At 35.6% G+C, this 15,055-nt stretch overlaps 1 protein-coding gene across 1 annotated transcript in view; it reads left to right on the top strand.

The window, feature by feature from the left end:
* Positions 1-15,055, top strand: part of LOC145254614 (uncharacterized) — a 1,033,347-nt gene that overhangs the window by 798,743 nt on the left and 219,549 nt on the right. The window contains exons 35-36 of the mRNA XM_080113229.1: positions 10,293-10,406; positions 14,561-14,674. Of these exons, the coding sequence (XP_079969355.1) occupies positions 10,293-10,406; positions 14,561-14,674 (228 nt within the window). The remainder of the gene's footprint in view (positions 1-10,292; positions 10,407-14,560; positions 14,675-15,055) is intronic.

The following is a 15,055-nucleotide window of genomic DNA, read 5'->3' as shown; positions in this document are numbered from 1 at the left end:
TAAAAATAATATACAATTCGGCACGGACCAGACAACGGAAGATCAAATAACAAATAAACGTGGATTTATAAGAACAAAAAATCCAACCTTGATTGCCCTTTGGGGCCTGTGGCACAGTGGATAAGCACGTTGACTCTCTACGGTTTCAGGTGAGTATTGTCTGAAGATAGCACTTTTGCTCCTACCCAAATCCGGCCAGAGGTTTAGTTGGCAAAAGCATGGTGAAACGACAAGAAGGCAGTAATTGTTGAGGATGCAGGTAGAAGATTCGGCATTTCTAGCCAATTGTTTCTCGACGTTTCGGCCAACTATTCCTCTGTGTCAAGTGAAAAAAACGTTGTGAAACAGCAACGGTAAAAATAAGGATAATAGTTTGCAAAATAAATAAATAAATAAAAAATATACAAATTCCTTATCTTAAAAAATAATTCCAATAATTAAATAATATATACCATTGTGTACGGACTCGACAATCGAAAGATCAGATAACAAAAAACTTGGATTTATAACACCAAAACATCCAACCTTGATCGCCCTTTGGAGCCCATAGCGCAGTGGATAGAGACGTAGAATCTCTACAGTTCCAGGTGAGTATTGTGTGAAGATAGCGATTTCAATCCTGCCCAAAGCTGGCCAGAGGATTAATTAGCCAAAACGTGGTGAGACGGCAACAACTATGTAATGAAGTAATTGTTGAAGATACAGTTAAGAGATTCGGCATTCCTGTCCTGTCGCGGTTAATAACACAACAACTAGAAGATGATGCAATAAATAAATGATAAATAATACAAAATTACTCATCCCAATTAGAATTCCAATTAATTAAAAATAAAAAAAACATTCTTTTTGCATCACATATTTCTGAATATCTAGAGAAACTTTTGAATTAAAGAAATAAAAGTTGATGAATATATAAATCATTTTCGATGCTTTTCCACAAATACATAGGCACACACAAACACACACATCTCTGTGCAGACATCTAAATTGGCATGACTAAAAAAAAAAATGATTATAAAAAATATGCTAAAATAATGAAATCAAAATTGACCTTTAACATTCTGAAATTTTATGTTGTATTCCAATTAATAAGCTAATTAACATTAACTCCAAGAAAAAATAAAAAGATAAAAGTTTACGTTTATTCTCTGAAAAAACACCAAAAAGAAGAAAAGAAAAAGAAATTTGAAAAACTAATCTATATATATATAAACGAAAATGTATGTATGTATGTATGTATGTTTGTGTGTGTGCTAAAAACTTTTGACCAATGGAACAAAAATTCACAAACTTGGTCTCATATGAAATCCCCACCCTCCGGACGACAAATATCGAAAAATTGGCCCAAAAAGACCATCAGAAGTGCGTTAACTGATCGATTTTCTTCAGGGGAGGGGGCCCAAAAAGGGACATTTTAATGTTAAACATTACATATTTTTAAATCGATTTATAACTGCCCCCAAAAATACGGGCGCCAACTCTTCTACATAAAGTATACACGGGGCCGTTTATTTTGGGTCAACTTGTATTTAAAACCCGCTGAGTCATGTCACATGATCTTGACGTCAGCAAGCTGTAATAGCAGTCTGAATTTAAAAAACATTGTTGTTATCGGTAAAAAAATTTTAACCCTCACACAAGCTAAACTATGAACTTCTACGCTATGACAACGTTACCAAAGTTATTAGCACGTTAAAAATAGTTAGATACGATAGTTAAGGGAAAAATAACAAGCCAAAAATGTGAAGTAAAAAAAAAAATATGCTTACAAGAAATATTAACGATCGAAGTTTTTACAAAAAAACAAACCCAGACGCCATTTTCATTTTTAGTAACACTCTTTAGAGTAAGGAAGGGCGAAGTGTGTGTGAGAGAGAGAGAGAGAGAGAGAGAGAGAGAGAGAGAGAGAGAGAGAGAGAGAGAGAGAGAGAGAGAGGGAGAGACGCAAACAGAGAAAGAGAGAGAGAAACGTTAACTTTTTCACCCCAAAATCGACAATTTTCGACAGGGAGGAGGGGTCAACAATGCATGCGTCAGATGACGTCATGATGTCGTGACCTGATTTACTTTAAATAGTTGAAAAACCGAACAAATTTCATATACATCGCTTTAGCTCAGGTAGTTAAGGCCTTGGTTTATTATCTAAACGTTTTGGGTTCGAATCGTGGTGTGAGATGTTTTTTTTCGATTTTTTAAATTTAAATATTGAACCCTGTATTATTTAAGCCATTTTTCACGTAACGTTCGTTTTCCTGTTTTTTTTTTTTTTTTACTTGGCTTATTCTTAGCGACACCCCAGAACACCCGGGTACCCACCGATTTTTTTAATTTTAATATTGAAACAGGCTTATTCAAGCCATTTTTCACGTGTTCGTTTACTGTTTTCATCGTTCGTTTGCCTTACGTTAGTTTTTTTTTCGATGTTTTGATTACCCCCTCGCTTAATTAAAATGTTGTTTTCTTTTCTTACTTCGCTTATAACAATGCTTACATCGTCATCGTCGTCGTCGTAACGCTCGACGACTTTCAAACATCTTTCACTTATTCGCTTATAACAATGCTTCATTCTGGCTGGCCGATTTTATTTTCAAACTTCGCCTCAGGGCTTCGGCTTCGATCCTACCCCCCCGGTTTCTTTTTTATTTAACACCACACACACCTACAAACACCCGGGCAACGCCGGGTACCCCTCGCTAGTATATAATAAATAAGAAGTTAAGTTGGTCACCATAATTTGCTGACAACTTCAACTACTTAGGATGCCCCATAAACTAGGAAGGCAATATAGACTATGAGTTGAAATGCAGGATAGTTAAGGCCTCAGCAACATTTAATCAGCTCTGAAAGATCTGGAAAAACAAAAATAAGGTTGTTATTTCGAAAGCCATTCTTAATATGGGGAGGGGAAGGCATCTTTCTTTTAACTATTCTGTACTTTCACCTAACAATTTATTGAATAAATCAGATCTAAATTAAAATTTTATAACAGCAACGTCTTATCCACACGGTTATATAGAAGTGAAACTTTGCATCTCAAGAAGAAACTAGATGTGTTTGATTAGATGTCTTAGAAAGATTCTAGGGATCAAACAGAGCGATCGAATTACCAATCAAGAAGCCAGAGACCACACTAACCAACAGGTATTATGGTCAATAATCTGTGAACGACGTCTGGGCTGGCTCAGACATACCATAAGCTTGATTTCAGAAATAATTGCTAAGCAATAAGCAAGTGTTCCAATGGACCCCTAATAGAAAAAGAAGAGAAAAACCAAAACTGAACTGGAAGAGAGAGATTTGATTGCAACAGAAAGAAACTTGAGGGACGCTGTGGGTCTGGCTTCAGATCAAAAACAATGGTATACTTTGACTGCCTCATGCATCACAAAATGTGATAGTTCCTAAGTCTAAAGTATAAGTAAGCCATAATCTGCTGCTGTTGTTGCTATTAAGTGAGTTCTGTATACAGAGTGGAACGATAAAAGTGTCCCCCTAAAGAAAACAACACTACAGCTTTATTCCTATAATGTTCATTGAAAGAATCAATTTAGGTAATTTGCTTATTTAGTAGAGCTGACATCTATTCAATGTAGTTGCCTTAAGACTCAATCACCACCTCGATACTGGTCCAGAACTCCTATAGCTCTTGAGATTTGTGCACAACTGGCCAATTAATAGATGGCCTGCAACAAAAAAAGAAAACCGGTGTTCATCAAACGGAAATGGAATCATGCCATCTTTTCTAGGCCGACAATTTTATCATTCCTCCTTGTAGAATTTGCAAGCCACACTATTGTTTGGTCTGCATTAAGTCCTTCTCGTTTGTCGTAGCTATTTGTTAACCTGCAAGAGTTCAATGAGAGCAGCAATGTACAGTAGATGCATGAAAAGTTAGGACCACACAATAGAATGGCACAGAAACAACCTGTTCACTTGTACTCTATTGATTTGTGGTTCTGTAACTGAAGTGTCTTTCCTAACTCAGAGACAACCAGAAGATGATGGATTTTGATGTCAACCGATTCTAAATTTTCACCAGAATCCTCATAACTGAGTTGCACTTCTAATACTCCTTGGCGCCCAAACTTTCCATCATGTATAACTGTTATATTCCTAAATACTTAGGAAATAAAGACAAACGTGAGTTACACCGAGTGGTATGTGTAATGGGGTTTATTTATAATACAGAAACGTAAGGCTGCTCGCCTAAGGTAAATAGAAGTACATATTAACAAGTATGGGGAAGAAAGTCTGATAATCAACACGTAAGACTATCCGTCTTACTGCGACTGCTTGTCTGCCGCTGTCTGCCAAACAGTCCAATATATATATACAGTTTGTAACCGGTGTATAGCCAGTTATGTTCCTTCACAACACCTCCCCCTGAAGCTGAAATCTTCCTGATTTTAGCTTAAATACCTCTTCCTTTTAGGGTCAGGGCTTAATCTCCTGGTAACTTTTCTCTTTCTTGCGCTTTTCCTTCTGGTCAGCGTTACCCGGGGTAAAGGTTTCTGTCCAGCCCGTATGGTCGGTTCAGGCGAAATATTCATTGTTTGCGGTACACACGCTGGTTTTGGTATATCAAAAATATCGCACAATGTTTCCATTGGTGTCTCTTCCACATTTGGAGACAGTCTGGGACGTATTTGATTTCTGTGTCTTTTGCAGACAAAACTTAATCCTTGGATGGTATAGACCATGCTCCCAATCCTTTTTTTGATAATACCTTCAACCCACTGATTTCGTCCATTTTGAAAATTTTTGAAATATACATTTTCACCTGGGGAAAAGCACTTGGTATTAAGGTTTTCTTTTTTGAAAACTTTCTTTTTCTCTGGTAGCAGCCTATCGAAGACAGATCTTATCTTTCTTGCAAACATTAGCTCAGCCGGGGAAGAATTGACATTATTATTAGGATTTGGTGTCACCCTGTAAATTGCTAAAAATGTTTGAATACATTGTTCGTCTGTGTCCGTAGTAAGATTTTTCTTAAGTGCCCTTTTAAACGTATCTACAAATTTTTCGGCCAACCCATTCGATCGTGGATGGTACACAGGTGTTGTCATATGTAGAATATTTAGTGAGTCACAGAATTCTTTGAATTCATGAGCAGTAAATGCTGTTCCATTATCGCTCACTAGGGTTTTTGGCACTCCAAAACGGCTAAAAATTTCATTAAGCGCACTCACAGTGTTTTTTGCTGTTGGATGTCTAAACTTAAATATTTCTGGCCATTTTGAAAAAGAATCTACAATAATCAAGTAAAAATAACCATTTATAGGTCCCGCATAATCAATATGCAGACGTGACCAGGGTAGGTCCGTCTTTGGCCATGGCGTCGTTTTTACTGGAGGATCTCGAGCTGCTAATTGACATCCTCTGCATGTCTTGACACATTTTTCAACTTCCTTGTCCATACCAGGCCAGTACACATATCCTCTCATAAGGGATTTCATTCTCGAAATGCCCGGATGACCTGTATGAAATTCCTTCAGAATTTTCCTCTGTAACGTTAGTGGAATTACGATCCTCTCACCATACATGAGCACATCTTCACAGATGGAAAAAGGCGTTGTTTGATCTACCTTTTTATTTTTTTTATCCATCCCAATTGATTTTTCATTTTCTTAATGAAAATGTCATTTACTGCCTCTTTTTTTATTTTTTCGAAAGTTACCGGAAGTTCACGTATCATATTACACATTGAACTTGTACATTCACTTTCGTCTTTAAGCGCAGCAATTACCGTTTCTTCGAAACTTTCGCTTCTTTTAGGGATCAACCGTGATAATGCATCTGCGTGTCCTAACTTTTTTGAGGATACATGTTCCATCTTAAACTGATAGTTTAAGAGGGTTACAGCCCATCGCTGTAATCGATTTGCAGTATGTGTGGGAATGCCTTTCTTTGATCCAAATATGGTAAGTAGGGGTTTATGGTCGGTTTGCAAAATAAAAGATCGTCCATGGAGAAATCGATTGTACTTTGTAATTCCAAATATTATCGACAGCGCCTCTTTTTCAATTTGGCTGTAATTTTTCTCCGCTGCAACCAACGTTCTTGAAGCATGGGCGATAGCTTTTGTCCTACCATCCTCATACTTGTGAAGTAATACAGCGCCAACACCGTAATCACTGGCGTCCGTTGCTAGTATTAGTTCCTTTTCTGGATTGAAATGTGCCAATGCTAAGTCTGACAGTAGACATCTTTTGATATTTTGGAAAGCAGATTCACATTCCTTATTCCAGTTCCATTTAACACCCTTTTTCAGTAACTCGTTAAGAGGAGCTCTTAAATTATGTATGTTAGGGATGTAAATTGCATAGTATTGAACTAATCCCCAAAACGATTTTAATTTTGTCACTGAATCTGGAGCAGGCATCTTTTCAATTGCTTCAGTCCTTTGTGGATCCGGTCTTCGACCCTCTTTGTCGATTATTTGACCTAGATATTTAATTTTTTTCATAAAAAAATCGCATTTTTCTGGGCTCAATTTAAAACCAAATTCCTGTATTCTTTTGAATACTTCTTTTACATGCTTCTTATGATCTTGCAAATTTTCACTTTTAATTAGGATATCGTCAAGGTAGGCCATTGAAAATTCCAACCCTGCCAGCATCGTGTCCATAATTTGCTGGAAAATAGCAGGAGCAACCTTTAATCCAAAAGGAAGCCTCTTTAGCTTAAAAATGCCCTTATGAGTATTTATGCCTAAGTATTTGGAGCATTCATCGCTGATCTTAATTTGCAAGTAAGCATCTGAGAGGTCTATCTTAGAAAAAATTTTTCCTCCGTTAAGCTTAGAGAACAGATCTTCTGCGGACGGAAGGGGATAATTATGGTCCAATATACAGTCATTTAAACCCGTTGAAAAATCTCCACAGACCCTTATTCTGTTATTTTTTTTCTTTACATACACGGTTGGACTTGCCCAATCTGTGTGGTTAACTTTTTCAATGACTTCCAGTTGTTGAAGTCTATCCAACTCTTTTTCGATTGCGTCCATCGCTGAAAAAGGCACATTCCTTTTAGGTTTGAATACTGGAGTGGCATTTTTCTTTAATTCAAATTTTGCCTCTGTCTTAATACAGAGTCCTAGTCCTTCGGCAAAAACATTGGGAAATTCAGTTTTCAAATCCTTCAGGAAGTCTTCCCTTTGGTTTGCTTTTTCTGCAGTTAAAACGTTACAAAACGAATTTATGGGTTTCTCCCATAAATTAAACAGGACAATCCAATCTACCCCAAACAGGCATGTATTCTTTCCTGGTACGACGTACACTTTGGATTTATGAGTCTGGTTAGCGAATGTCACTTTGCATTTTAATTCTCCCTTGAACTCTAATCTTTTGCCGCACACACTTCTCGCCGTCTTTCTGGTTTTCGTTAATTCAGGTCGACCTATCCTTTTCCATATATCTTCATTTATAATACTAATATCTGCACCGCTATCCAGAAGCAATGTAACCAGATGTCCATTTATCCGAACATCAACATATTTCCGTCTTTCGCAGCTTTTTTCTTTATTCATGCGAAGCGTATTTACATTATCGGTCCCTTGTCTTTTCTTCTGGGCACAGTATGTTCCCTTGTGACCTCTGAGACCACATTCATAACATATTTTGTTCCTAAACCAGCAGGTCTTATTGTTGTGTCTTAAACTACCACAACATTTACACTTTAGCTTTGGGTCTTTGTATCCTTTAAGGATCCTGTGTTCTTGGAACCTGGACTTTCTTGTGGTCCCTTGCCTTTTTACTTGCTGCACCTTAAAAATATTTTTCTCTTCAATGCGAGTGTTGTCTTTCTTTATGTTAATCAGACGTTGACACTCTTCAGTGACTTTTTGCAATGTTATGTTAGGATCCGCCTCCATAATTGTTAGGATCCGTGAACGTATATCTTTGTCCCTTGGTGCTGTGAGACCTTGTACAAAGATTAAACATTTAAATTGGTCTGCGGAAATTTCATTCAATTTAAATGATTCGCATAAACAGTTCACAGTGCAAGCATATTCTAGATAGTCTTCAGCTTCTGCCTTCTGAATGTTCAAACATTTGTATCTAGAGTGAAATAGGCTATCCCTTTTATCAAATATTTTCGACAAGGTACTAATTGTTTCCTCGAACGAAACCTCCTCCGGTTTTTTTGGTAGAATTAGATTTGCATACTTGGTGTTTTCATCAGTACCCAGTTTTTGTAGTAGCAGGGTAACTTTTTCCTCATCGGTCCAGTCTAAACATCTTTTCGTAAAAATTGTTTCGTATCTTCTGTAGTATGCAGGGAAAGTAACACCAGTATCCGGGGAGTAACGAAATTCCGTTAGTGAATTTGAAATACCCTCGGCAGAAAAATTAGTCTTCTTCCCGGTCGACGTTAGAATTAGCTTTTCTAAATTCTTTTGCTGTGTCGACATTTGTCGTTGTAGTATGTTTGTTTGTTCTTGTTGTGCCTCTAAAGTTTTTTGTGTTCTTTCTTGTTGTTGTTGCAGCTGTTGCTGTAGCTGTTGTTGTTGAATTTGTTGTTGTTGTTGTTGTTGCGCTAAAAATTGTTGAGTCATTTTTGTCTGTTCCTGGATGCTAAGGGCTAGAGCCTTAGTTAACTCTGCTAATTGTTCCATGTTAGCTTCTAGTACAAAAATGTCTTTTCGAATTCTACACAATAATTCCAAAAAAAAATCGTAAATTTACGTATATCGTAAATTAGTAGCAATATGCAGACACAACACGTTTCAACAAAGTTCATCCATAGTAATTCAACAGGCTTTGTAAAATAATTCTTTTTTTTTTTTTTTTTTTTTTTTTTTCAACAACGTAAGTTCATACACAAAATATTTCTTACTTCCCACGACAAATAGTTCCAATTATTTATATAAAGGCAATAACAAACAATTAATTTTCCAAAAAAAAAAAATATATGGCTGCCGTTCCCACGTGGCATAAAATGGTACAATAGTCGTTGTATTTATATTTTTTCTTTCGAAACTCGTGATCCTTTAGTGTAGTTTCGAATTCAACTTGCGACCATTTTTTTTTTTTTTTTTTTTATACTTGTCAAAATAAATATAAATTCCACTTTACCTTGAACATGTTTCTATAATTTCTTGTGAGTTCTTTACGAAGAAAAATCCGTACTTTTCGCTACTTTAGGTAGGAAAATTTTTTAAATTCATTGACGCACGTGGTCAAAAATCCTTGTGTAGTTTGTTTTTTTCGTAAAACAAAAAATCCTTGCATTGTACACAGTCCTTGGTACGGTAATTTATCTCTGTTAAGAGAAAAAACATCCTTTCGTCGCCATTGTTATATTCCTAAATACTTAGGAAATAAAGACAAACGTGAGTTACACCGAGTGGTATGTGTAATGGGGTTTATTTATAATACAGAAACGTAAGGCTGCTCGCCTAAGATAAATAGAAATACATATTAACAAGTATGGGGAAGAAAGTCTGATAATCAACACGTAAGACTATCCGTCTTACTGCGACTGCTTGTCTGCCGCTGTCTGCCGCTGTCTGCCAAACAGTCCAATATATATATACAGTTTGTAACCGGTGTATAGCCAGTTATGTTCCTTCACAACAATAACCCTGCCAGGAAATAGAGTTCTAGATTGCACAGCTCTCACACCATCATGTTTCCACCACCTCTGCTATGTAGAGGTGGGTGTTGCCACTATTATTGTTGAGCGAATTGTATCTGAATGCAATATCAACCATGGAAGTTGTCAATATTTTCAACTTTTGATGGTGGTTCTTCTCATAGATGTGGAATACTTTATGTTTTTGAAGGAGTTCAAGTTACTCTTGATACTGAGATCAACAGCAATCAGTGGTTGTTCGAGGTTGGCAAGAACTGAGTAGCAGTTTTGCATGTAGTAAATATTAAGAAAAATAATTAAACGATCTTGTTTGTCATAGATTGCCCATCCCATGGACACATTGGCAAAAAAGACTAGATGCTGCTGGATCCCTACAAAGACGCTTGTGGATTTTACCTGAGGTCCTTTAGGTAGGTTACGACCCTAATCAATTTTGGTTGGTCCTGCCAGATACCAAAGCTCCCGATGGCATAATTCTGACACTACTGATTGTCACAACCCTGCTACATTAAGGGGGTGTAAGACATTAGGTCTGTGCTGCTGCTGCTGCTGCTGCTGTGGCAACTCCTGCTAGTGTTGCAAATGTTACGGTTTGCCTTATTGTGAAAAATTTGACATTCAAAAAAATCGAAAAGCGTTCATATGCCATAAAAATATTCACCGAAAATTTTTTAATTTATTCTCTTCTTTTTCAGCAAAGAAATGGACAGAGTCATAATGGATTTTAGTATTTCTCTGCTTTTAAATGACACAATAGAAAATAAAGGTTCTTATATGCAACGTGGCATCATGTATATCAACAAGAAATGGTAAGTCATTAATACAGGGTTACCCTAAAAAAAACAAGCCCCAACTCTGATTAGGCCCCGTTTCTTAGTGTTTTGTCCAAATGAAATAAAACTTGGTCATAACTAGTTTAAAATAAAGTGTGCAAAAAAAAAATGTACTTAGCTAAGATTACATCTTCGAGCTGTTTGGCTCTCTCCGGCCACCATGCAAATGACGCTAGGGAATTCTACCCTTTCTATCCCAGGTCATTGAAGTAGGGGAGGGGGGGCACACTTTACTTTTGTGTCGTTTAGTGAGAGCTTTCTCTTTTTTAAGGAGAAAAAAAAGGAAAGAAACCAATATTCTGCTTATATATTTTGAATAGATTCTGAACGACGTCACATTTAGATTTTACAACAGTTACTTGGCCAGGCATGAATTAAATTAAAAAAACATCACATCAAAACGCTAGGGTCTTTGGCCTTTTTTTCTCCGTTCTACAGCATATGTTCTAGATTGCTTCCATTTAGCTTCTTTTTTTTTTTTTTTTTTTTGGTCACCCTGTATTTGCATTTGCATCTTATTTTCGCTGTTGATAATTAAATAGATACAATTCCTGAGAATTTTCACTGTGTTTATATAATATTAAACAGAGCTATGAATATTAATATTTATTTGTACAGACATATACAAGCTTCATTACGCTGGCATCTGTATTTCTTAATAACTAAGATCTGCTGAGGCGAAAAATCTGTCTTTTCCTATAAGTAATCATAGTCAGGCTTTTCACCCAAGTATATCTTAGTTACTAATATGATTAAGCTTATATATATATGTATATATATATATATATATATATATATATATATATATATATATGTTTTGTTAATAGTGGCCACTTATTGACAATGATGCAGGATTTTATGGAATAGATTTGCCAAGTTTTCATAAGTATAGGGTGTAGATGTATGATTTGGTACACCCACATGCCACTAGGAAATGAAATAGTTGAGAGATTCCATTGTACGACCAACCGCATTGCTACAAGAACATGGTGTTCATTCTTGGAGACAATATAATATTAAGCCCAAAATGACAAAACGGCTTTGACTGCCCTGGCTAACAGAACCTACCTTCGGCAGTTTCTAATCCATACATAAATCAAGAATCCACATGAAAAAATATCAGCAATTCAACAAATGCACAGTGAGAACTCAGTTTCCGTTAATGGGATACCATGACACATAAAAGATGTGTATCAAGTGTGCCGAGATGATTGTTCCATCAATGATCATAGTGGCTTACTCAGATGATTAAATCCCGGTGATGTATGAAAAATCGTGTGAGGAACACTCTTCAGAGAGTGATGCTCCTGACGAACCAGGACAGGATGTGTTGAGTGATATGTTCAGAGAAAGCGCAGCGGAAGAGGTATCTGAGACCGTACTGTTGACAAAGCATCAGACGAAAGCAGCCTTTCTCATTAGTGTGAGATTAGGGAGGAGTGTGACGGGCATGCACAGAAGTATCCAAGAATGGTGTGGGCATGCTGTCACTTGACATCTATTGGGGTACGAGAATGCATATAAGGACGGCACAAGTTATTTGTTAATGGCTTCATAATTTACTTGTAGTCCATGTCGATGTTATCGTTTGAGTTTTTATTGTCATTACTGGTAGTCAATGTTGGCGCTATTGCACAAGTTCGTATCGGCGGTCTTTTCGAGTTCTCTTGCATTATCTTTTCTGTTTAAAACAGATTTTTTCGGGCCATTAGCAGAAGATTCTTTAGCCTGATGAATGAAATTTTACATTAACTTTTTGAGACCTTTGTAAACAAAAAGAAAATGTGGTTTCTATTTGATTCTCCCCCTACTTTTTCTCCCCATCATTCCATATTGTGCTGTTCAGTTATATTCATTAGCTTGTGTTGACTGGTTTTCTGTTTCTGTTGACTTGAGGCATTATCTTTGCTGGTCATTACACGAATTAGTAACCATTTACGAAGTACATCTTGTTCTAGCGTTCTGGAGAAGTCAACTAAATTTGAATATGTCCCAGTTCTAAACAAAAAAAGAAAAATATCTAGTTTGCAACATAATTCTCATCACAGAATATCATCTACTGGTTGAAAGGTGAAATAAATGCTGTATCATGATAAAAGTGAAAAGATATTTCGAGAACGAGGTGAAAATAAAAATAGAACAATTTTTTATTACAATGTGTTGCATATATATATATATATATATATATATATATATATATATATATATATATAGGATGAGACGAAAAGTTATGTATAAAAACATAAACATATAACATTATTGTTCGATTGCAGAGAACTAGTTAAGTCAGTAAATATTATGAGGGGTGGAGCGTGAATAAGAGTTGAAGAAAGTTGATTTCTCACAAGATACTTAATTCATTAAAATACACAATTTTTGCATATATATATATATAGCTTACAACTACACGTTTGTCAAAGTCAAGTAAACATCTGACGAAGAGATCTTTCTCGAAATATTATATTACACGGACATACCACCAGACCGACTTTCCCAGGTAACCACTGTGCAAATATAAATATACTGCGTATATGAAATATGAATATGTACACATGTATTTATAAGTTGTATTAATAAATTTCTCACCTGCTTCAGATTGTGTCTTTCCGTTACTTCTGCATTGTACCATCTTCTACAATTCCATTTAAATATATATATATATATATATATATATATATATATATATATATATATATATATATATATATATATATATATATATATATAATTATTCTTTTATACCTATTGACACAAGCCGTGTTTCATGTTTAGGCAATTATCTGTAAGGGGTGACAGTTCCTGCCAGTCGGGAGATTTGAACTCAGCCACGAAGTCACCTTTGACTTCATTTGCTCAGCTTTTACCTCCCAGCCACCAAACAATTGACATGAGAATTAACAACTAATAAACGCACAATTCTGGTTCAGATATTAAACAACCCAGAGTGTTTGAATGACAGAAGTCATGAATATTGCAAAACGCGAGTTGACTACTTCAATTGATTATTATATATTATATATTGAGGGATAATGTCAGTTGAACTAATTCGTAAATATAAAAAAAAATAAAATAATACCGTCTATGTTTGTTTACAATATCACGTCAACTGATATTTGGGCTTGATGATGAATGCCCTGGAAAAGTCACTTCTGATTAATGTTTAGTTTTAAAATATGCAAACGAAAAAAAAATGATTTATGGTGGTTTTAAATGGTACCTCTTCTATTATCGTAAATTGCGCTCATTAATAAGAAAAAAATAAAATAAAATGGTGATGTACACCCGGGTTTGAACACTGGATCATTCGATCTATAGTGGAATGCTCTAACACTAAGCGATGTCTCAGGATTATAATAAGTCTGTTTTTTTTTTAAGGAGAAATAATTGGCTGAAATTTTATTATCTCCCTTGCCGGTATAACAGAATATTTCTCCTGTAAAAATTTTTCTTTTTATCTGTAAGAAAAGCTATTTTTAACATGGATTTTTTTCGATTTTCAATAATTATCGGATGGATTTGTGTACAAAACATAGGTAAGAAAACTGCCAGAAATATAAATTAGCTTTGTCTAAAATTTTGAAAAAGATAGGCTCAGCCGTTTCGGAACCTATGAGGAAGGAACTCACACACACACACACACACACACACACACACACACACACACACACACACACACACAAAGTGACTTTTATATAATTGTAGAGATAGAGATAGAGATGTATAACGTTAAGTAATTATTCTACACATCTATAATTTCAATCTGCCTCCTTAATTGTAATATTTATCAGTTTTCCCTGTTCTTGTAGTGTGTCCAATTACATACTAAAACCATAGGGAAAGGTATGAACCCACAATTCCCCCCTCCTCAACATATATCTAAAACACCTACTTGTGTTCCACTTATTGTCTACAATCAGTTTTTCACAATAAGGAGTATATTTCGATATTTAATAATGAAAAACGTGTTAATGTACCATAAAATAGATAAGGCCACCAAAAATGATATACGTTAGTTTTCCTATCTTTTTATCTGTTTTTACACGTCATCTATCCGTATCAATAAAACATCAAAACAACTTATATACGCACCAACTATTCTTAATGGTTTTGTTTTCCCTTTTTGTCCTTAGCCCAAAGCAAGCTGCTGCTGACTTCTCCAACATTCTAGAATTCGAACCAAATGACATTGACTCTCTCATCAACCTTGGACTCATCAACTTGAAGAACTTTCACAATTTCACGGTGTAAGTATTCTTTCATATCTCATCCTGACCTTTCCACAGCAGATGATAAACGTTTTATAAGGATTGAAAAGTTGCTGAACTTTATTGGCACTAGAGGTTAAGAATTATTGTCCTAGTCTGTAAGAACCAACATTATTTTTCTTTGGATCATCCGAGTAGGAAAAAGAAAAAAAAAAGAAGATTTTTTAGATTACACTAGCCGGGCGTGGGGAGGGCTTTTCACGGGCATAAAGTACGCTTAAATATTATATTTTAATTTGTCCAGGTTTCGTATATATTATTATAGAGTCGTGATTTCAATAGTAGAAAAAAAAGTATTTAGGTACCATCAGTTAGAATTGAAACCGAAACTGTAGCATTCAAAGCTAGTACCAACGTTAT

Source organism: Euprymna scolopes, chromosome 3 (genome assembly GCF_053919585.1).
Source record: "Euprymna scolopes isolate OS-2025 chromosome 3, ASM5391958v1, whole genome shotgun sequence".
NCBI lineage: Eukaryota > Metazoa > Mollusca > Cephalopoda > Sepiida > Sepiolidae > Euprymna > Euprymna scolopes.
This window is presented reverse-complemented; position numbering and strand designations above follow the sequence as displayed.